We start from the raw sequence: 23,790 nt of genomic DNA on the forward strand, positions 1-23,790 counted from the left end.
TAAAGTTTACAACTGGTATGGACAATATTACTATGTTGTGTAGACTAACACCTGAACATTATGCATCTGAAAGTTTGTTTCCTCCCCAATATTGTATCTCTCTCTCTCGGACTGATTTATTGCCTTATCTAAGGACACATGGGGGGAGGGGGCGGGGCCATTGACATCTATTTTATAGTCTATAATTATCACAGTTAAAATGAAGATTGGTTAAGTGAAATAAATAGTAAAAAAAATTGTATTTTACGTCAGTGGCCTTCTGAACTATATTTATTCTACCAGTAGATGGCGACAAACACTCTTATCAAGCATGAGGCTTATCATTTCTGACACAGTTTGCATGAAACCCTACATTTTTCAAAATATTTTATTTCCCATCGCGACCAAAAAGCTATGTAAAAATCCATATATCCATTCAAGAAGCATGTCAGTAATGTGGACCTCTGGGTACTTATAAGAGCTGACAGGTTATAGGTTTGTTATGGATGATCTAGTTTCCCACACCATCCCGTTTGTCTTCATATTCAAAAGCTGATGGCTGGCTAAAGTAGCCTAGACTCACATTGTATAAACATGTTAATATCTCTTATTTTGCATTATTTAACACAAAGAGAGAAGTTTCCAATGTATTTAGCTACATGTCTGGGAAGTAACTCTACAGATGGCAAGCATGAAATTGTATTCTTGACCATGAAAATTGTACTTTGATATACAAATCCCAACTCAAGGTCTGCTTGTTGGCTTTTGACCTTAGTATGGCACGGATATGTTTTTTTTTGTGTGCCTAAACTGAATAACATACACTTTATAATTACTGAATTGTTTAATAGTGTAGAAATACCTGCAATTTGTGTTAGTGTCATGTCAACTACTATCTCCGGCATCAGCCATTTACAGAATCACACCTACAATCCACCTCTTGACCTTATTTGTCTTTGCTCTGCTCACCACATTGCAAGCCTGAACTCAGACAAGACTCCAATTCATTGTTACTGGAGCATCTCTGTATGGTTCATAACTCTTTGGCTCTTCTCAGGTTCCCAAACACTTATTGATCAACAGCAGCTATTACACATTATTATTATGTTTTAAAGTGAGTGGTAATCTTCTCTTCTTTGATTACAGCATTGTTATTGATTTTTGAGAATTCGATAAAAACCAACCTTCTTCTTGTATATACAGTGACATTAGCGCAATACATCACAATACGTGTCATAAGAAACTGCATTTTAAGATTCAGTGTCAATCCGCTATAACTTGTAAAGGAAATGGGGGAAACTGGTGAATGCACACATACAGTATAAAACCAATTTGAAAGAGAAAAACATTTGTCAAACACTAACGTCTGATTCCAACAACAGTGGTTTCCTATCAGTTTGCTTGTCAAAAGGACGGTTTTCAGCAAATTCAAAGTGTTCATGACACACTACTGTGGTTAATAATATCTAGAGTTTGTATTCTACTCTGATACAGAGTTATTCAAACTTCTTCAGGTGGTTGTAGAGGGACTGGACGTATGTAAACACACACATGGGGTCTGGCTTGTCCCCCATCTCCATCATGTCCTCCACCTCGATCAGACGGAGACAGTCAGCCTGCTCCCTGAAACAAAGAAGTATAATTACGGGTGTAAAGATAAATAAAGTATTGCTAGTAACAGATGTATCTATTTCCAATGTAAGACAACAGAAATGCGGAAGTTAGAATAATTCAAAGCACAGCCAAACATGTGCACTCTAGCAAAGACTCTTTCTCTTTGGGTTTGAGAGCTCTTTCAGTTCATACAGGTCCAAGAAGAGTCCCTGATCACTGGTCTTAAAGAAAAAGTTTGACTTCTTGGAATATATACCGATTTGCTTTCTGGCAGAGAGTTAGACGGGGTATTTGATACCACTCATATCTGTTGGTTAATTTGTTATTAGGTAGCCTGGCTCTGTCCAAAGGGGAAACAAATGACTGCAGTAATTAACACGTTTTATATCGTGTTTGTTTAATCTGTAAATTGTAGAAATGACAATACACCATTTTGCAGTGGTTATGTTCCTGACTCTTTCTTGCCAGGCAACCAGCAGAGACTCTAGGATATTGAGAAAAAGCTTCTTTTTTTTTTTTTTATATAAAGATTGTTAACAGTTTTCATAACTTTTGAAAGAAGAAATAACATGTTCTATGCTCTCTTACAAATGAAGTTGAATCAATTAACAATAAAGCACACCTTTGCTTAACTCAACTCACTCAGGGGTTGCGTTGATACTGCCTTACTTGGTCTGCCATGACCAGTAGCTTATGTTGGCTAATGTTAGCAAAACATTTTTTATATTGCTGGGTCAGTTGGTTGACTTCCTTCAATCCCAATTTTTTTTGATATGGGGTGGTTCTTATGAAGAACTGTTACTGTTTTATGATCACTTGAACAACAATGACAGGAATATAAAACTTTCCAACATTCCAAAACGACCATTAACTTTTTAGATCTAACCATTTCTAATGGTAAAGATGGGAAGCTCCATACTACTGTGTATCGTAAAACAGCAGATAGAAACACTATGTTAAATGCAGATAGCTCCCATCCAAATTGGCTCAAACATAATCTACCTTTTGGCCAGTTCCAATGAAGTACAAGCTAAAGTCATGTCTAACCATTTTTCACAAAGGGGCTATCACACAGAAATTGTACATAATGCCTACAGGAAAGCCCAGTCCATTCCTAGATCAGAGCTACTCCAGAAAAAGAAAAACGATACTCCAAACAAAACCAGGCCTATTTTTTTTTACAAAATATAGCTCTTTGGCTAATCCCATAAAAAGGATAATACATTCAAATTGGAATCTTATCAAGAGTGACCCTGTGCTTTTCTGCACCTCCAAAAATTAGCTTTAAGAGGGCTCCTACATTACGTGACAGGTTACTACCAAGTCATCTTCCTGCCTAAAAACAGATTACTTGGCTTCACAGACAGTTAAAAGGTACTTACAAATGTGGGTCTTGCAATCATTGTTACAACATTAAAGAATGCAAACAATTCTGTGATTTCAAGACAAACAAGATGTATAACATAAAAGTTAATTTTAAAATTAATTGTAACACTACTTTTGTGGTATACAGGTTATCATGCAAATGTGGATGCTTCTACATAGGCCGGACTAAAAGACGTCTTAAAGACAGAGACAAAAAGAACATTCGGGGTGGTGACCAATTAAAATTAGAGAGACATTTTATATATACGATTTAAAACCCACAGTGTACCCTGGGTTGAATAGATTTCAGTCCTTTCTTGGGATCATTTTCTCTGTATATATTTGTTTGGGCTTAACTTGCAATGTAGCTACTGGTGGACTCTCTCTGTATGTGGATATTTACTATGTATAGCCACTTAGTGAACTGTTTTTTGTTTGGTTGTTCTTTTGCATGTGAACATTTACAGCCAGCCACCTAGTGGATTGTTTTGGCATGTTTTCAGGTGGTAACTCACCATGTCACTCAGGTGTTTCCAATGAGCCTACACAAAAGGGGAAATTGTTTGTCCGGGAAGCACACCCTGAAGAAGGCTGTCTGTGCCGCTACGCGTGGGTTGCTTCTCCCTGTGTCTTTTACATTTTCCATTATGAAATAGCCAGTAAAATAAAGGCTTTTAAAATAATTTTGAAGAAAAATGCCTTGGATTTTCCTTCTTTTCTACGCTTGATTGAATTCCCGACCCCAAAGAGCACCTTCAGACATTTGACTGAACTTCCTGAGCCCCCTGGACTTTGTTGTCTTTCAAAGTTTTGCACCTGTCTGATTCAATGTTGAATGTCAAAATACGTGCTGTGTTACCTTTTTAAAAAAGCAATATTTTTCCTTAGGTTAGAATATCTTTAATTTGAGTACAGATGTATTTGAGTAAAATCAAGTACGCTCACTCACTCACAGCCTCATTCAGTCAATCTTAGCCAGCTTACTCTGCGGTGGTGAAGGCCAGCTGGAGGTTGTGTTTGCGGTTTGCAGGGTCCAGCGTGTTGTAATCAAAGTCCAGAGGGAAGAAAGAGTGAACCAGAGCACAGAAAGCCATCCCATCACTCCAGCTGGACGAGAAGTTTTGGATATCAATGTTCTGAGAGAAAGACCATCATGGCATTCGTTATTCATTCGTTACTGAGTTGCACTTATTCTCTATGTCTTGAAAAAACCTAGCTGTCCAGTGTGAAATAAGAGGGAAAGCTAACGTATCATCTTTTTGTGCTTTCGACTCTTTTCTCTTATTTTAAAAAGCCTCCTCTAGCTATTGCCCAAGTTTTAATGGAATTGAAGATGTTCAAATTTCCATTTCGTCCGACAATGAGAATCTGCTGATGAGGATCATGTGATATGATTTTAGATTCAAATTTATTTTATTTATTCCAAACATGTAACAAATAAGTACAAAAAAAACATACAAGAACAACAAATAAAATCAACAGTAAACATAGCAATCTCTCAATATACAAATTCTCATGAACAACATAAATAAGTTTGTCCTGAAGTTCTGTCTGTGTGCTACCTTTTTACCTCTTTATTCAACATTGGAAGTCTATAAAGTTTCAGAATGTTTTTAAATTTGAACATTTAGTCAAGTCTGTGAAGACTGGGCAACTCCATCCATGCCGATGACATTCATGTAAGATGATCAAAAGCTAAAAAATAGCTACTAAATAGACCTTAAATTCTGAGAATTATTCTGAAACATTACACCTTTCAGAACAAGTGCTACAAAGAACATTAGTTAGCGAGTATGCATACAGTATAATACAACTGGAGAGCAATTTAATTAGGAAGGGAGTCATACCTGATAGCCAATGGTTTTTGAGCGGCACCACTCCAGGAGAATCTGTTTTATACCACTGGCACTGGACACTCCAAAACTCTGAGAGCGCTTCAGTTTAGGTTTGGAATCCTTTGGTCTATTCAACAGAAACGCAACTCAATGTATGACATCATGTCATTGGTAGGTATGAGTTAGGAAGAAATGGAGAATATTTATAATACGTTTACTTTGTAGGCTCTGAGTTCATCCTCTCAAAGAGGGCCCGCTTGGCCTGAGCCCCATTGGAGCGTGGCAACGTTTGGGATTTCATCAGATCCTGTTTAAACTCGACCCCCCCTGTCTTGTTCGCTTTCCTGTGGAGAAACAGCGGACAGCAGATACAATTACACTCGCACTGAAGCTGTCAATAGGCTGTAAATGCACAGGACGCCATGTCAATCTACATTAACAATAGTCAAAAGCTAGTTTTGCTTCATGTTACAGAACAGGATTCCAGGTCATGACTTACTTATCCAAATTAGGCGAGAAACCAGATTTTATGATTGATTTGGAGGGAAGTAATTTTTCTGCAGAGACAGAAAGTCAGAGTGAACAAGAGAGATGGCATGAGATCAGAGGTGGAAGAGTAGTCAGATCCTTTATTTAAGTAAAAGTACTAATACCACACAGTAATGCAGTGTACTCCACTACACGTAAAAGTCCTGCAATCAAAACCTTACTTAAATAAAAGTATGTGAGTACAATCAGCAAAATGTAGTTAAAGTACTTGAAGTGAAAGTATTCATTGTGCAGTAATATGTTCCCTGTCAGTGTTTTACTATTATATATGATGTTTCTGGATTCCTCTGCATTAAGTTAATGAGTCTGTTGCATTTTACTGCTGTAGATGTTTACGGTTGCGCTAATTTTAACACATTTATATACTGTTTGGGTAGTTTAATCTAGAGCAATGCATCATATTCTATAAGAAGATCATGTGTTTGTAGTGTCGCTGCCTTGTGAGAACCACGTATCTCTAAAAAGGTCAACTTTTCATGTTGTCAGAAACAGCCGGGTTTTTAGCTTTGTGACGATGCATTTTCCAGCTGATCCCAGAGGCTTTTTAAAGACTTCATTTAGCTTAAGAAGTAGGAGAATTATAACACATAAAGGAACACTTCATCCTTCAGTTTATCACAAACGCTCACGTTGTAGTGGAGTACAATACAATATTTACCTCTGAAATGTAGTAGAGCAGAAGTATGAAGTTGCATAAAATGTACAAGTAAAGTACAAGTACCTCAAATGTGTACTTAAGTACAGTAGTTGAGTAAATGTACTTAGTTACATTCCGCCACTGCATGAGATAGATTCAAAAGAGACAAAAACAAACAGAAAGAAAAATAGCTTCCACATGCATGAACAATAAAAACAAACACCTTGTACTTTACATGCTTGCATATTTGCATACGTTTCATTTGAAATGCCCTTTTAGAAACAGGCCTCATGAGGTTGGTTTTACCTGCAGGCTGAGGAAAGCTCACACTTCTCTTCAGACTGGGACTGGGTGTCTTGAGAACTGGTACTGAATTGAGGAGGTGAGACAAAAAAAACAACAACAACAACAAGGGTAAAGGTGGAGAATGTTGGAAAATAAAAATCTTTAAAAATATGTTAACAAGGAACTACCAACTGTGACCTTTGTTTCAGTGACAGACCCTTGTACCTTGTATCGCCCCCAAGCTGTGGAATTCACTGCCAGACATCATCAGACACTGTGACTCAATTACTGACTTTAAAAACTTACTTAAAAGATATCTCTTCAAGATGGCTTATGGACTGACTGACTATTTTAATTTTTAATTCTTTTTTATTTTCTTTTTTCTTTTTTCTTTTTCTTTTTATGAGATGACTATACTTTTAAAAATGTTTGATGATTGTTTGTTTGTGAAGTGACCTTGGGTGTCATGAAAGGCGCTTTAAATAAAATGTATTATTATTATAATTATTATTATTATTATTATTATTATTATCATCATCATCCCTGGTTGAACATACCTCTCTTAAAGGGATATTCCCCAGGTTTTACTTTAGAGTCCTGTGATGCTGAAAGACTTGGGGACGGAGCTGTTATAGAAGATGATGAAGACTCTGTGTTGGGTTTGCTCATGGCAGGAAGAGGTAAGTATGCTTTGGGTTCAGTGGCGTCTAAAGAGAGAAAGCACATGAAACTCCATTTCCCCCGAAAAGTCAGTGTACATGTATTAATTCATACATGATTTAATTCTCCTTTTGGGTGTTTGAAGACATCTGAGCAGGAACACAAACCAATAACGTAGCAATTGTACGTACCACTTCTAAAAGGATATATGCCTCGTTTTGTTGTCGGGGATTCTGGGATTGGAGGATTCGGTGCAGAAGCAGCACCCTGATCAGGATTGGATGCAGCAGAGGTCTCAGGGCTGCTTTTGGACACAGCTGTAAGAGGATGATGGACCAAACCCTGACACACAGAGCCTGGCTGCTCCTTGGGTACCTTTGTTCCAGACGTACCTGCACAAGTGAAGATGGAAGTGAATAAAAACAGGAAAGAATCAGGAATAAATGGAGAAAAACATAAAAAAATACAAACATAACATTACAAATGATCTGATTACTGTTGACATATTTGGTCTGTTTTGTCTGGAGGGTGATACTGACTGCTATAGGATCGTTGATGCTAGGTAATTGCTCAGGTGTTCCAGATGGTTGCTGGGGCACTGTTAGGCGGTTACTTGAGGGCAGAGGTGAAAGAAGTACTCGGATCCTTTACTTCAAAGTAAAAATAGCAGGAATACCACAGTCTAAAAATACTCCAGTACAAGTAAAAATCCTAAAAAGTTAAAGTATGATAAGTATTATCAGCAAAATGAACTTAAAGGGGCTGTACTAGATATCCAGCGCATTAATATAGCAGCCAACTAATATTGTAATATATATTACATAAAGGTTTATATTAGAGTAATGGTGTCCTGAGCAGAGAATAAAGTCACACTCACACACAGCGTGTGTTGTCATTTGCGATTTTATCAGACGCTGACAAAGCGTCGGCAGAGGAAGGACTGGCGAGTCCACACTGCATTCCAGGCATGGGAGAAAAACGTGCTCTGGTTGATTGGCATTTTTTTAAACTAATCACAATCGTCTTGGGCGGAGCTAAGCGCCGGACGGAGCCACGGTGCCGCTGCAAAATAGCCTCGGGAAGAAAACTCAGATTGGACAGATAGTCTAGCTAGCTGTCTGGATTTACCCTGCAGAGATCTGAGGAGCAGTTAACCATAGTCCTCAGAAATCCAGCGGAGGTTAGAACGCCAACACAAAGAAAGCGGAAGGTGACGGACATCCCGCCGAAAAGAGTGAAATCCGGCGGAATTTTGGGCAGCACCGGAGCAATCCCGGAAATGGAACGTCATGGATATAAACTAGTAGAACGGCTACTTTCAGAGTCTAATTTTATTATAGAATATTATATTATTCTATTTAAAAAAAAAGAAGAAGTTTTGGGTGATTGGGATGGTCGCTACAGTGTTTAAATGATAATAGGTGTGCAGGGCAGTAATTATGTTACTGTTGTCAGAGTGGAAGAGACATCTTTATTATTATTAGACAGTTGCAAGGTCCAGTACTTTCAGGGTCCTTTGAATGCATCTCCATAGTCTGTTGAAGCATTGAGTAAATGAAACCAACTATCTGGCCTCTTACAAAAGAAATTTCCCCTGCTTCACCTGTTGGAGCTTCTGCTGTTGAATGACCTGCTGCTTTAGGCACCAATGCTGGAGATTGGGCAGGTTTGGTGGCGACCAGACCCTCTGGACCGGGTTTGGTTGTCATGGCAGTGACGGGAAGATGGGGTTGGGGTTCATCAGCGTCTGAAAAAGAAAGAGTCTGAATAGTTGAGATTTGAAGTAATGCGTTTGGTGATATTGAGGAAGCAGATTCAGACAGAAACAGAAATAGATTCCCCTCTCACCACATGTAGCAGGAGACTCTGCTGGTTTTACTGGAGGGTCCTTCGTTGCTTTGCGCGCTGAGGCAGGAGACTGAGGGACAGCTGGAGCTTCAGAGCTGGGTCTTATCATTGCAGTGAGGGGATGATGGGGTTTGGTCAGAAGACCTGATTCTTCCTGGTCTGGAAGACAAAAAAAAATTAACTGAAAACATTCATTCAATCACATTCTTAAAAAAAACATCATTGACACGAAGAGGGCTAGAGTTCTATTAACAGCCATTATCATTGACGCATTAGTGTTCATTTAACACTCCAATTTGAATGATAAAATAAATCATTGCAAGTACAAACAATGTCAATGTGTATGAATGCACAATAATTGTAATTGCATGTAATAAAATAGTAGCAACACTAATGTAATCATTTGATAAATTAGAGGTTATTACATTTTAAAGTTGTATTTTTGATATTGTATGATATCAGCCAACCAGTACTGACTGTTAATCTAAAACATGATGTCCATAACTGTTGGTGTATTTGACTCCAAATTTATGGTAGAATTGATGAGCGCTGGTTGCCGTTCTGGAAAAAAGACTGAATGCTTAATTTGATGGTACTGAAATGTCTTTTTGGACATAATTGTTGTTCCTTTTGATCCCATTACAATCTGTTGCTGCAACCGTGGCCCCATGTGGAGCTTTAAACTCTTCTAGCAGGTCGTTCTGATAAAGCCACCAAAACCATATAATGTAACTAAAACAAGTACAGGAATGAACTGACCAGGCCTGTTGGGGGTTTCCACGGTAGGCCGAAGAGAGTTTGTCACGGCAGAGGACTCTGTGCTTGGTTTCGTGATGGCGGTGAGAGGCTGGTGGGAGCCTTCTGTGGAGACATAACCAAACATAATCAAAGGTGAGGTCATCTTGTCAGGTTACCTGTGTGGAACTTCTCAGATTATCCGCCTACCTGGGTTTCCATTCTCTTGTGCAGTTGTGGCAACATTTTTCTCTCCTTTTGCATCAGTGCCCTGTTCAGTAAAGACAAGATGTAACAAAACCTGCAATTCTAGTATTTATCTTTTCAGGAATTAAAAAGTGTGACATCCACAAACTGGTAGGGCCATTTGTAGCCTTAAAGGGACACAATGAGTGAATGGATGTCTAACAACATCATCATCCAGCTATGAAGAAGAAGACCCCTTATTGGCAGCCTTATAGGGATCCACACTAGTTGTTAATGTATTCCTGGCAAGATAAAATCGTAGTAATTTGAATTGTAGTAAATTAGAGCTATATCAATGATCGATAGGGAAGTCGTTTCCTCCTCCAGGATGCTCTATGCGAAGGTTCTGATAGCTATAATGCTTGCTCATGGCTCAATTTTTATAGAGTGGGGTTCAGTGCAGTTCTAGGTGTTTATTGATTTTAGTGCTTTTACAATAAAAAGGTGTTACTCCTCGCTGGTTTATAAACTTTTTGATGTGGTGAAATTGCAAAACTTGGAACACATAGCTTCTTGGTGTCATGTCACAGATGGAAAAAAAGAGTGATATTCAGTATAAAAAAAAACCTGTATGTAACTTTTTTTACTTTGGGGTCTGAATCAGGAATGACTGAACTGTTCAGTTGCTGTGTTGACATTTGCCTGCCTTGGTAATGGCATATATATATATATATATAGCGGTGGCTGATGCAAAACTAAATTAAAATTGGTAGGGGGAGGGGATGAGGGCTAATAATCTACTGTACTCACAACATGGTTTATTAGTTTTAAAAAGAATGTTAAAACACAACAGACATAAATGAAGAATTGTGCAAGGAATCCCAAATCCTCCATTACCTCAGGAAGGTAAATTATACATATATATATATATATATATATATATATATATATATATATATATATATATATATATATATATATATATATTTACAAATGTATGTATGTATATATATATATATATATATATATATATATATATATATATATATATATATATATATATATATATATATACATACATACATATACATTTGTCTTAGCAACAACATCACTCATTGATTTGCAAACAAAGAGTCAGACTGCTGTGGAGCTAAAATTAATTTTAGGCCTTTATCCTCCTTTATCCATGGTAAATGAATGTGTGTGTATGAATGTGTGTGTGTGTGTGTGTTGTGTGTGCGTGCATGCTCACTTCTCTCTAAATGTGTGATCTTCAGCTGTCAACAGCTGAAAGCTTCTCCTTTAATGACAGCTGTGGCCAACAAATCCATGTTCCCACTGAGGAGCTATTTTAGATTTTGCAATCAGTCACTTTGCAAGAGTTTCCGCTCCACTCTTCTTACATCCCAATATAGCCCCAAATGGATGCTTTGGAAATCAGGGAGTTAGCCCGAGCAGTTAAAGTATATCAGCCTGAAGCTTGGCCTCTATTTGCCCCTTGTCCCACCCCCTCCTCCTGCCTTTTGCTCTGCAGCCACGCAATAAAGCCATTTCAGCCAGCCCGTCAACTGGTCGTCAGGAGTAAGATTAGCACCACAGTGATCTGTGGGCTCCACGACAGCTCCTGTAGGATATCACGGTCTGACTCTGTCTGACCCTGGAAATCCGCCCAGCCTTTGGCAGGGTTTACCTCCGTATCACTTTGGCTCCTTCTTAGAAACATGCAAACATTTTTTTTTTACCACTATTGACGAATGAACTGTCAATGCCACAATGAATGGAAACATAACCTTTCCCATTTTATGCAAATTGCATACATTTTACATGTTTTTAATTTTCAAATATGAAATTTCCATTAAAATGATTTCATGTGCAGTGGGATACATAAAACAACAACCTCAAAATATTGGAAGGACTTTGCATGGAAAGTATATACGCACCTACTGAACACACACATACGAATTTTGAAAAGTTTGGGAGTGCGTGCATATTGAATGTGTATACATACAGTGTACATGTATAGAAGTATGATTAGAAGTGTATAGGGGTGCAGATGTAGGTTTATAGGCTTATACATAGATATATTTCCTTATTTTTTTGTTTTCTATTTTTCTCTCGCTATGAGGGTTGCTTTTGTTATTATTATTATTATTATTATTATTATTATTATTATTATTATTATTATCATCATCAGCAGCACTGGGTGGACTACATACTTATCCAAATAAATGGATTGTTGATTAAGTGAAGGAATAGCAATAAAAGTATTTAAAAGAATTGTGTACAGACTGCAAACAGCCCAACCAACTTCCAATCCAACTTAGAGACGCCTAAAACATCTCAACATCAAATCAAGCAAACACACTTGGTACCTCTAATAATTATATTAACAATTGATCAAATGACTTCTGTATGTGAGTTGTCTCCGCTGTTCCCCTCAACTCTACGGAGCACTGGTGCTCCTTTCAGTTCATTCATTTGGTTTGACGGCCTCAACTTGACTTTCTCAGGATTAGTCTCAGTCTAAGAAAAACAGAAGAAGGAGAGCTTGAGGGAGAAGCTCCAGTGCTGCCTATTTTTGACTCGCTGAACGAAATGGGCACGCTTGTCGGATAATTGGCTTCGGAAAGTTACGAAATTGTTGAAAATAGTCCCCCTCCCACCACCCTTCTCAAATCCCACCCAATGTACGTAGGCCTACCATTGCTAGCTGCAAGGAAAAAGATGAACTCAACAAATATAATACAGAAGGAAGATGATGTCAAGTTTGAAAATGATGCAGCATTAGTATTAAGTGATGAATCAGAGGGCTATCTTGGTTCATGGGGGGTTTGAACTGCGGTACGTCAGAGGGGGACCAGGTGATTTCAGCGGAGAGGAATGTTGGCAGGGTGTGTGTTTCGACAGGACAGCTGGTTGTCCCTCTGAGGGTGTGGGCTGAGGGGTATTACTGACAGGGACGTAGACGCAATTCAACTTTCCATTAGGAGGTTTGAGACCCGGATTGGCTGGGAAGCAAAATTCCTGAGCGATTAGGGGACAGGGATTTATTATAAACCTGTCTTTAGAGCGGGCATGCGAGTAACGTCATAAAACTGCAACACAGCATGTGTACTGTGGGCAACGTTATAAACATGTAGTAGTAGTATACTGTCAGGTAGTACTAGACTACATCCCTCAATGTGGGTCTGAATTCACTTTTCAGGACTTCATTAATAAAGCAGATATCAGCTCCAAAGAGCTGCAGCTCAGTCCCAAATCACAGACCCCAAAATACATGTGCCCTTGAGTTGGGGGGTAGGGAAGTGTGTAAGTGTGTAAGTGTGTGTGTGCGTGCGTGCATGGTTTGTTTTTTAAATTCATTTGGGCCAATTAAAGGACATAACCCCTGCAATGGTCATTTTAACGTTGGTTGATAATGCAAGGTTCATAATGCTGGATATTGTTATTATTAGTCCGCAATTGAAAATAATGATATATACCGGCAGGTGATGCAAAGCCTAATCAGCTGTGCTGTTACCACTGCTCCCCACATAAATGTGTGAAGCTGGAGTCAGAGGTTAAATATATATTAAACAAACACAAAGTCAAATCCTGACTCTTATCCACTTCTTCACATGGAGGTTTTTATGGATCAGGAAAGCTCAGTTCATAAGCAGGTCTGATCTTTTTAAGGATTGCCTGGAGCTACAAAAGGGGTACAGCAACATGAGGTTGTTTTCAGACAGACGTCGGCACAGTGTGAACTCCATCTTTCACGGGGGGCCACCTGGATAGTCACTGCACCGGTTAATAGAATACATATTCCTTGTACATTACTTCTGTAAAGGGAGCGTGTATTTCTACTGTTAATCTTGTGATTGCTGCAACAAAATGCAAATAAAATGATTGTCAGCGTGATAACTTTCCAGAGTTGCTAAATTATTTTTCTTTTATAAACCACTGTGCAGTGTTATGTCATCAGAGAAGCCTTCAAACTCAAGGATTGACTTCATGGAGAGTTGTATTTTATTGTCTCACCTTTACCTGAAGGAAGGAGTAGATAATGATAAGTTATTGACAACTTACCGTTGTGTGGTTGTCCAATGACATTGGTGATCCTGAGTCTTATTAGTGAGTGCTTTTGTGCCTCTTTAAGTAGTGCATTATAATGAGTTCTTACTATGCACATAAAACGACTGCATGATTGTCTAACCATTGGTTACTTATTTATTTAGTAGAGCATCACCCAATCCAAGTGACATGTTGGTAGGTGGAAGTTAAGAAGGAAGTCAACCTTTTAGTCCTTCACAGCTGAGACCAGGCGCATCATTTCTTGGTACTGAGGCCCATTTACAACACCCAACACCTCTTGTTCACCCCTCCATGCATTCATTGTACTACTGATATTACAGACATACATATCTAATGATTAGGGGTGGGAATCTCTTGGCACCTCACGATTCGATACAGATTATCGATGCAAAATTTGTTTATGTACATTTCCACGCGTGGTTTTTAAAAAATATACATATAAATCTGAGTTTGCTGCTCAGTTTGCTAATCTCTTCCTAGACAAATCAGCTAGACAAAGCTTAGATTTTGACACATATTTGTCACACACAAATTTTAATGAAATGTTTTTTCTACTGAGGCTTTTATTTTGTAGTCATTCCATTCCATGCTTAAGCCTTAAACATGCTTGTGAAAGTCACCTCTCCCAGTAATCTTCCATGTCAGAGGCTCAGTCATGTTTAAAGATGGAGAATTGGCTTCTTAGAACATGAAGGTGTCAGATGTAACGTTGTAAAGTAGATAAACAGCCTATATGTGTTTTTCCTAATTATTTTATGTATATCTTATTAGATCATGTGAATATATATAAACATTTTCTATTTTTTTCTCCCTTTTCCCTTTTTTTTGCTCTCTTGCCTAAACTCTAAGTTGTTGTCCATCATCCCATCCTCTATCAGTCACTCCGTTTTCTGATTTGTACTTATCTGGAGACAGTAACGTTTAAATAAAAATCAACAAAATTTTTTAAATCGATTAACTTATGAGAATCGAATCGTTCTAGAGTGAATCGCGATGCATCTAAGAATCGATTCTTTTTCCCACCCCCTACTAATAATGGGGTTTATGTTGGTATCCCTCTTTTGTTGTAAAATTCTTTATTCTTCAAACTGTATCGCCTGTAGAAAAACAGAATGAGTACTTACGTTCATTTCAGCATGTCTCTTTGCTCTCCATGGAGGAGGGGCTGGGGTGTTGCTGGGAGCGGCATGGCTTGACCCTCTACTTGACTCTGATGTTTCAGAGTATGTGGAAGTGGACTGGCTTGACTGGCTGTTCTCTGATCTTCCAGCGTTAACCAGGCCTCTCTGGTCTTCCGCTTGTCCATTCTCTATGCTATCCTCCACGTTCTTCCCCTTCACTTCGGCAGGACTCCTGTCGATCTTTACCCCGGCGAGACCCTCCACCAGGCGGCTGAGGGCCTCCAGCTTTGACCTAAGCTGCAGGTTCTCCTCCTGCAGCCTGGTCACAGCCTCGACCAAGGGTCCGTTGGAAATGCGCAGCTCCTCGATCCTCTGGTCTATGCGCTGCTTGAAAACGCTTACGTCCACGTGCATCTCCCTCACAGCAGCTTGCAAAGTGGCCCTGAACTCAACCTGAGCCTCGCTCCCCGTTGCCTCCCGAACACCCTCTGTGGCTTCATCCATTGCTTCCGTATTGACCCTCACCACCCCTGAGATTCAAGTCAAACGAGTAATGGGGTGGCTTTTTTCAGTATGTTCCTTGACTCGCGTCCTGAACACCAGATGAAGGGTTTGAGTCCTCGACCAAATAATGTAATCTTTACCGATTCCTTCCTTCAAAGATATCTGCAGTGTCCCATGACGTTTCAGCAAAGTGAAAGATGCAAAAGGATTTTATAAGGACGACTTGTTGCAGGAAGATCCCTTGGCGGCAACTCATTAAAGTCCCATCAAGCTCCATGGAGGACCTCTCTCAATGTGCGTATTCTCTTACGCCCTCCTCTCATCTGGTCAAAGCAAGAGCAGTTGTTATTTATAAGTCGTGGAAAACTCATGCACAATGTCATCTTGGGAAAAGAGGTTACGTACTGCACGGGCAGATCAGGTTCTCAGGGCACGCAGGAGCTGAGGAATGATCAAACTAACCTTTCGGAAAGGGATCCAGTTGAAGTGGCAGACGATTGGTGGCGCATCTACTATGTGTTTGCTGGATGCTTAGCTTACCCCTGCTGCCCCAGCCCAGTGTGTTGTCTAAGCTATCTGTGTCTCCTAAGTTTGGGAGCAACAGGTTCGCCTCTGTATTTTGGGACAAAAAGGGGGCGGGGAACTATCAAATGGGGAGGAGGGGCCAGGATATAATTCAAATGTTTTTAGCCTTCTTTGCTGCTGGTAAAACTGTGGTAATAGACAGCAGGACTGCAGTTTATTCTGAAAGGTACTTAAACAAGAGGGACACACCTGGTGTCAACAAAGGAGAAAAAAAAAAAATATATATATATATTTTATTTACTCCAGTTTCTGGGGCAGCCTCTAGCTCACCCAATAACAGCGTGTGCCCTGTGTAGGCAGAGTCCTTTGCAGCGGCGCGGGTTCAAATCCGACCTGCTGCCCTTTGCTGCGTGTCATCCCCCATCTCTCTCCCCCTTTCCTGTCTATCCACTGTCACTACCCAATAAAGGGAAAAGCCCCCAAAAAATTTACTCCAGTTTCTAAATTAAAGACACATTGAGTTTTTTTATTTTTTTACTGTAATATAGTAATGTAATAAGAAAGCTATGCTAATTACTTCTAGGCTGCTGTTTAAATGTTACATTTACAGACATATGGGGGTCTGAAAGAGAGAAAAAAAAAAAATCATTATTCTACCTGATGGCACTATTCTACCCATTCTATATGTATATATAATTAGAGTGTTAGATAAACTGAACAGAGAAGCAGGATGACTTTCAATCCAGCAGCTGAGCAGCTCAGCCTCAGCCAGCAGTGCCTCTGGGTGGCCATGACTTCACATTACAGCTGAAAGGAGCACCATGACCAAGCATAGACACCACACACACACACACACACACACACACACACACACACACACACACACACACACACACACACACACACACACACACACACACACACACACACACACACACACACACACACACACACACACACACACACACACACACACACACACACACACACACACACACACAAAAGAGGAAATGCAAAGCATGTGAGAAGAAAATGTAGATAATCTTTATTTAAAGCACACACATGATGACAGTGGTCTCAGGCTTCTTTCTTTAGAAGTTTCTTGCTGCAAATGATCCTCAAATTCTTTCATGATGGCCATCTGGATTTTTATTCTCTCTCTCATCTCTATCGGTCTTTGAAAACGCTGCAGGCGTTGACACCTTGTACCACATACATTGTATACGTATACTGTCTTACCAGCTAAACGACGAGCTGAAACTCGCTGTACAGCTCCGAGAGGAGCTGCAGATTCAGGTGATCGTTCTCTGTAGGTCCATACAAGCAACCCTTTTTAACATTGTTTTCACATTTTTCATTTGATATAAAAAATTATTGGATTATAGTGGCTTTAAGTTTACTGTTCCAAGCAACTCTTCCTTACGGCAGCTTCTGTCAAATGAAATGGAACGGATAAGTCAATTGCTACTGATTTGAGCAAAAAAAAAACTAAACAAATGAACTTCCCCCCCCACAACAAGAAAATGGGCTAACATGAACACAATGTCAGGCTAAATGAAAGCGAAAGATAAATATTTCATGCTTTTGTGAAATATCTCTAAGTTTTCAGGGGCTTTCAAATGAAATTCAAAACTAATAAAGTCTAATAATGGATGTTGATGGTGTGCAAAACACATGAGACAAGGAAAACAAAACACTTGTTCAAAACAGTCTATCAAATCAAATTTATTGAATTTTAAAGGGGTGCTCTGAATTCACAAGTTGCAGCTACAGTACATAACTCCTCTCACATCAATAGTTTTAAGCTATTTCATAAAACAGTCCAGTCTCTTTTCAGATTTCAGAAATTTCCTCGAAAAAAGGTCTCGCTACAAAAAAAAAAAAGACAAATGCATCAAATCTGATATATAGGCTATATGTATGAAAAATAAGAACGCTATCAAAAATAATGTGGGGCAGCACGTGTTGTGAGGTTGTGAAGGTGCTGCATTTAAGTTGCCAGAACAGGGAGTAAAATGGACAGCAAGTCAAGATTCAAACTCAAATCTCCAAAACACAACACGTCCCATCAAACTGACCGATGAAAAGGTCTAAAACAACAGAAACACAGAAAACAAATTCACAAATGATCTATGCTTTAAAAGGTGTTCGACCTCAAATGATGCATTATGGGATTTGCTTGATACTTTGAAAATATAGATTAAATGCTACAAAATATGAAATGCTAAAACATAACATGAAGGCCTTAATTTCATCAGAATCAAAGGAAGTTTTAGTCTCAATCTAGCAGTAAATGCATAGCAATTTCTAATAGTTTGAACCAGTTAAAATATGAATGATATGATTTAAACAAACAATGAGACTTTTCTTGATGATTGCAGTGAACACCAAAATGACAAACATGTTCTTAAGGATATGATGATGATGATGATAATAAAACAGCCACAACCTGTAAACTCCGCCTGCCAGCTTAGCTCTTTCACACGACTTTTGTGGGTATCACACATCGATTTTTCACAAGGCACTGGAGACCAAATTTGGTTCACTGTCCACGGATCAAAATCAGTTACAGCAACAGTTGTTTATTTGCAGCGCTCGAAATCCAAGCTCACCCGAAATCTGTACGATAACACGTCTCAAAGTTAACTTTCGTGCAGCTCATCAGCCTAATGCCGCATTCACATCATATCAGAAGAAAAACAAACAACTAAATATTGTTGCTATGTGTTTAAAGACACCGATTTTGATATAGGTAGAGGTGATTTTCCTGAACTACTGATGTGTGCATTTTCTGCTGTTGGAAAACATTTTGCAACTGACACCAACTGGGTAATGACACACCCTGCATAATATTACGTATCACTTGTTATAACTACTAATGCCGGGCTCACACTACACAATATTTATGCCTTTTGAGATGGTTGCTGTGTCAGACAAAACAGTCATAGATTCATAAATGGATCAACGGTCAATCGCAGCTTGCCATTCATATGCGATGGGAAAGGAGGCACCAGTGACTGACTTCACTGTTCCACCTGACAGCGCCAAAACAAAATCTTTCATATCAATTTATTTAAATCTTTGTCTTTACAGTTGTGCAAAGAAGGAGCTGTGCTCCGATGGGTCACCAAAGACCATCATCAGGGTTCAAAATTAACTTTCGTTCACTAGCCAAATTGCTAGTGAATGTTTTTTGGCTGGTGAGTGAACCAAATCTACCAGCCACTTGCTGATGTTGGTATTACTTTGGATGTAAAATGACAATTAATGCATGAATAAACATGTTTTGACTTCACTGATGGGAACATAGACACCAAACATTTGCCACGTTTGTTGAACATTGTGCTATTTCCAGCACCTTTAAAATAAACCTGCCATATGCCCGCAGATGATATGGAGCTCTCACATAGTTCTAGACTCAGTAAAAAAAGTAAATAGTTTGGGGAGTTTTACATTACAGCATTATTGGCAACAACCCTTAGCCATGGAGAAAGCCAAAGTCCTGCCCCATTTATAATTTCCTCCTCTGTTCCTAAAAGGTTTCTTGTCATAGACAGTTTCTTTAACATGCATTTCTGAAAAGGTGTTAGCATCCAACATCCAACTTAATGGAAGCTAACTAATTTAGCATAGGCCCATGCTGAATTATTAGCATGGAGCCTACTATCACTTAACATAGTGTGTGATAAGGTGTTGGCTTTGAGTCAACTACCACTCAACATAAAGTGTTCGCATGATGCTTGCTATCATATCAAGATAAAGTGTTAGCATGTAGCATATATCCACTCAGTAGTACTGTGTGCTAAAGTGTTAGCATGAAGTATACGCTTAGTCAAAATAGAACTGACCATTGCTCAGCGTAGTGTAGGCCTGTGCCACCAGTTAACACTTATTAAATGTTAGTTTGGAGCTTGATACGACTCAATAATGTAAAGATAAATTATTAGCATGAACTCTACATCCACTCAACATAAAACCAATGCTAAAGTGTTAGCATGGAGTGAACCCTCACTCAAAATAGTGTTACCAAGAAGCTGACTACTGCTCAGCATAGTGTAGGCCTATGCTAAATAGCGTTAGCATGGTGACAGAGCCATCTCTGTTCACGTGTTATTTTGGTGTCCATGTTCTCATTCTCATTCTATTCTTACATACAAGTACAATGAATACAAAGCATCTTGTTTTTTACATTAATGTGTCTGTTTACTGTGTAATGCAAAAAGTTTATCAGTATAATCATTATGTAGTTTCAAAACCAATGTGCTGAAATTACGGAGTAAAATGTCACTGCCCCATAGAGTAAACTTAAATGTAGAGTGTGTGTGTGTGTGTGTGTGTTAGTGGAGAATTACCTAAAACTATTCCACTGAATCCTTAGAGGTAACGTCCATCACAAACTCAACATGTTGGTCACATTCTAGGGCCCAAAGAAAAACGTGAGACTGGAGAGAAGTTATGTTTTTAAGTGAGAAGTGGGTCACTTAGCTATTAAGACAAATCATCTATGGCATGTCTAAAAATACAGAGAAGCAAATGGATCTCTCTTCATATCCCTACGGTTACTGTGATTAACTGAAGTGCCTGACAGTCTTTGGTTTACCAACCCTTAGAAGTTGAAGTATCGCAAGCCATGTCAGAAAGCATGAATACAAGAAATATCTATATGGAAAACAAAACGCTTTAAAAATATAATTTAGAAAAGAAACACCATACCACTCTAGATGTGATCATCTTCAGAATCAGTCTCACAATTTCATCATCTTATAATAAACCTCTATACACACACACACACGCATATGTTAACAACTTCATCAAACTTCATCAAACCCTGAGCAAAGATGAACTTAAGACTTTCGATAAGAAGAATCTATCAAGTAACAAAAGAATACCTGTTAAGATATGTGTACTCTGCATGCCTCGAACCTTTTATAATTCCTACTTAGGGATTCACAGATTTAGGATCAGATGCCATTTATGCCATCCAGATTCCTAGCGATGGGAATAATGAGGCCCGTCTTCCATTGGCTATAAAAGTTACAAGAACTTTAGTCAGGTCAGTGTGATCAGATCAATTAAATCAAATCAATTTCATTAGTTTATAAATGGGGGTTAATTTGCAGATACAGAAAATACATTTGAATTTTGGACAACGTCACTTACAAATATATAATTTCGCTTTCTTAATTAGCAGATGGACACAATGAAAAGAAAGAATAAATTGCTTAAGAGAGCAAACAAAAAAGGGAACTTTTGATAATTAAATTGAGGAAAATGTTACGGAAAAATCATGGAATGTTAACATTTTCTATATTATCAGCTATTTCCTGTCAAATAGACCTTATTCAAAGGGGAGTTTAAAATGATTTTGAAGAAGAAAAAAAGCATTTTCTACAAAGCACAAACTGTCACAACAGGCTCAACTTTAGGGTGCTAAGAAGCTGCTACTACACCTTAAATTGTTTTGTCATGACGGTATAAATACTCTTTCAATGGCTTTTCTACCCGAGATAAAACAAGAATGAAATTTTGGCAGAAATGTCTTTGTTAAAATGATCAGATTTAAGTAATCCTTAACACCAACCATTAATCAAATCAATATCACGCTTTAAGGGATTACATAAAAGCATTCAAACAAAGCCATGTGTCAGTTTTTTCAGTGTATTAAGTGGAAGGTGAGGTCATGGTGGCATGACAATGGATATACATGTATCTGAATGCGGCACACTACATAGGAGACATGCAGTTTCAATAGGAAATGCCCGCATAGGTCTACTAATCCCAACTGGTCCTGCCTGTAAACTGCTGAGTGGACAAACTGATAATCCTGACGACAGATGGCAGCAGAGAGGAGGGAGGTGGGCAAACCAGCTACTTTGTACCACTGCAGAGCACATCCGCCAAGAGACTGAGATGAGTTTGAAGGAAAGAGAGCAAAGCACGATGGGAGGATGCAAGGGAGGAAACATCGGCAATAAGAAGTAGGTGACAGACATATTAAAAAGGGATGACCTGCTGCTTTAAAATAAAAAATGTTGACCGAAGTGACAAGCATTGGTTTTGACTACAGTGAAAGTGGAGACTTCTGACACGCTGTCGGATAAAGTATAAACTGAAGTGTAAGAATAAAATGGATGAACATAACATCTTATTAATGTAAATAAAATGTCTTTCTTGGTAGCTAGAGGTCAGAGCTAACCACCATTTCATTTACACCACTACATATCTGGAGACAAGTGCGTGTAAGAGGTTGAGGGTGAACAGGACAGTGGGAGAGTTTGGCTGAAAGCAGCACAAAGAACCTGGAATGTTTCCAATAACAGTGGCCTGGTCAGCAAAGGACAAAAGAGGCCTGCACTCTGCTGAACTCCAGCCAAACGAGAAAAAACGAGGCCATCATTCAGCAGCTCGGCTCTCCTTGCTCCCTCCTCCTCATGCTACTCGTCAGCCAACGGGCTGTGCGTCTACCAAGATCAAGACTAATTACCTTTTCCCTACAATGCTGCTCCCACCAGACATGGATACCACTTGTGTTTGCCATAGTGCAGTGCAGAACCACAAGATCCCCCACACAGGTCACAGCAACACTACAGAACCCACAATGCAACAGCTGTTCTGCTTAGCAGTCTTGATGCTTGAAAGATGAAAATTCCTTCAGGGAACAATTTAATTTGAGGATTAAAAGAGCCCTCAAGACATGGCGCTGTCACTGTGTATTAGAGCAAATATGTATAAATATTTCTATTTGTATAATCTAAGGCTGAACATTTTAAAATTGTAATCGCGGTTTGAAAGAATGCGATTAAGCTAAATCGTGAAGACCGCGATTAATCGAATGTGAATTATTTAGTTAAATGTTTGGTGTATCATTCAGTTTAACATTTTCTATTCCTCCTTTTATTATTATATTTACTATTTTTTCATAAGATACAGGCTCGAATAATGTTACATATCACAAATCGGTTACAGAAATGTCCTATTTTCAGTGGATCTTTCATTTATTTTGCATTACTTTATATAACTAGCTAAAAATAAATATTGCAAACCGAAACGAAGGAAGAATGGCAATTCGATTTTTTCCCCAAAACCGTTCAGCCCTAGTATAATCCAAATTTCACAGTATAGAAAGTAAACTCAACAGGCCATGACTTGTACACCAACGTGGTGGGGGACTTCCTAAAATGAACAGTCTCTTTGTAAACTACGCAATTGTTGTCTTCGTTAAAGTGAGACTATGCAACTTGTGAAAGAAGAAATGAATAGAAAAGGTGAATTCATAAGCACCCGCACTCATTCACTCATATTTCAACACTCTCGGGGGATTTGCTTCTACAGCCTTCGTTGGTCTGGTATGACCAGTAGCTTATGGTGGCTGCTAATGTTACAAAACTTTAGATAGATATTGTCTGACATTACGGAGTCCGTCCGTTATGACTTTTCTTTACTTGTACTAGTGTCAAGCTACGTTTTTGCATGCACAACGATCCCACACTTGATTCACAGCTCAGCAAAAGTTACATCCGTAGGCTCGCTTTAACGCAAAGAGGACGAAATTGGTGACCATGAGAAAAAAAAATCAAAACCAAAGATTTAAAAAAATATTGGATAAAGGTAAAGCAGTTTGAGGTCTTTTAAAAATGCAATTGCCTTCCTTACAGTCACATTATCATGACAACAAAACTTGTATAGCTCGGTGGCCATAGCAATTCTAATTGGATCGATGTTCGTATCAGTTGCGTTCAAACTTGATTTCTTTTTTCTATTTTTTTTTTTTAAAGTGACAGGCCTATCAAGTCAGTATCCAAACATTAGTAAACGTGTTGTTGAATGCTACAAAAACTACTAATGATAAATATACACCTTTTTTCCCCCCGCA

The 23,790-nt window shown here is 38.8% G+C and overlaps 2 protein-coding genes across 5 annotated transcripts in view; both read right to left on the reverse strand.

Annotated features, from left to right (window-relative positions):
* Nucleotides 1-351: 351 nt before the first annotated feature.
* Nucleotides 352-15,963, reverse strand: LOC114567193 (smoothelin-like protein 2). 4 transcript variants are annotated; one of them, XM_028596156.1, is made up of 14 exons: nt 15,855-15,963; nt 14,892-15,715; nt 9,718-9,778; nt 9,532-9,633; nt 8,773-8,931; nt 8,528-8,671; nt 7,116-7,316; nt 6,822-6,971; nt 6,286-6,348; nt 5,293-5,350; nt 5,012-5,137; nt 4,806-4,920; nt 3,943-4,094; nt 352-1,602 (listed from the first exon to the last, which is right to left on the reverse strand). In XM_028596156.1, the coding sequence occupies exons 2-14, from the start codon at nt 15,390-15,392 to the stop codon at nt 1,476-1,478; spliced, it is 1,959 nt and encodes a 652-aa protein (XP_028451957.1). In that variant the 5' UTR covers nt 15,393-15,715; nt 15,855-15,963; the 3' UTR covers nt 352-1,475. The 4 variants fall into 4 exon arrangements, with proteins under 4 accessions (XP_028451957.1, XP_028451958.1, XP_028451961.1 ...); XM_028596157.1 differs by having other exon boundaries at nt 15,798-15,963; XM_028596158.1 differs by having other exon boundaries at nt 1,558-1,602; nt 3,912-4,094.
* A 1,663-nt stretch (nt 15,964-17,626) lies between these two features.
* tlcd3a (TLC domain containing 3A) overlaps nt 17,627-23,790 on the reverse strand; it is a 37,218-nt gene continuing 31,054 nt past the window's right edge. The window contains exon 5 of the mRNA XM_028595007.1: nt 17,627-23,790. This exon is cut by the window's right edge and continues 2,003 nt beyond it. The gene's annotated coding sequence lies outside the window, so the exon portion shown is untranslated.

The sequence above is a fragment of the Perca flavescens genome, chromosome 13, assembly GCF_004354835.1.
Source record: "Perca flavescens isolate YP-PL-M2 chromosome 13, PFLA_1.0, whole genome shotgun sequence".
Lineage (NCBI taxonomy): Eukaryota > Metazoa > Chordata > Actinopteri > Perciformes > Percidae > Perca > Perca flavescens.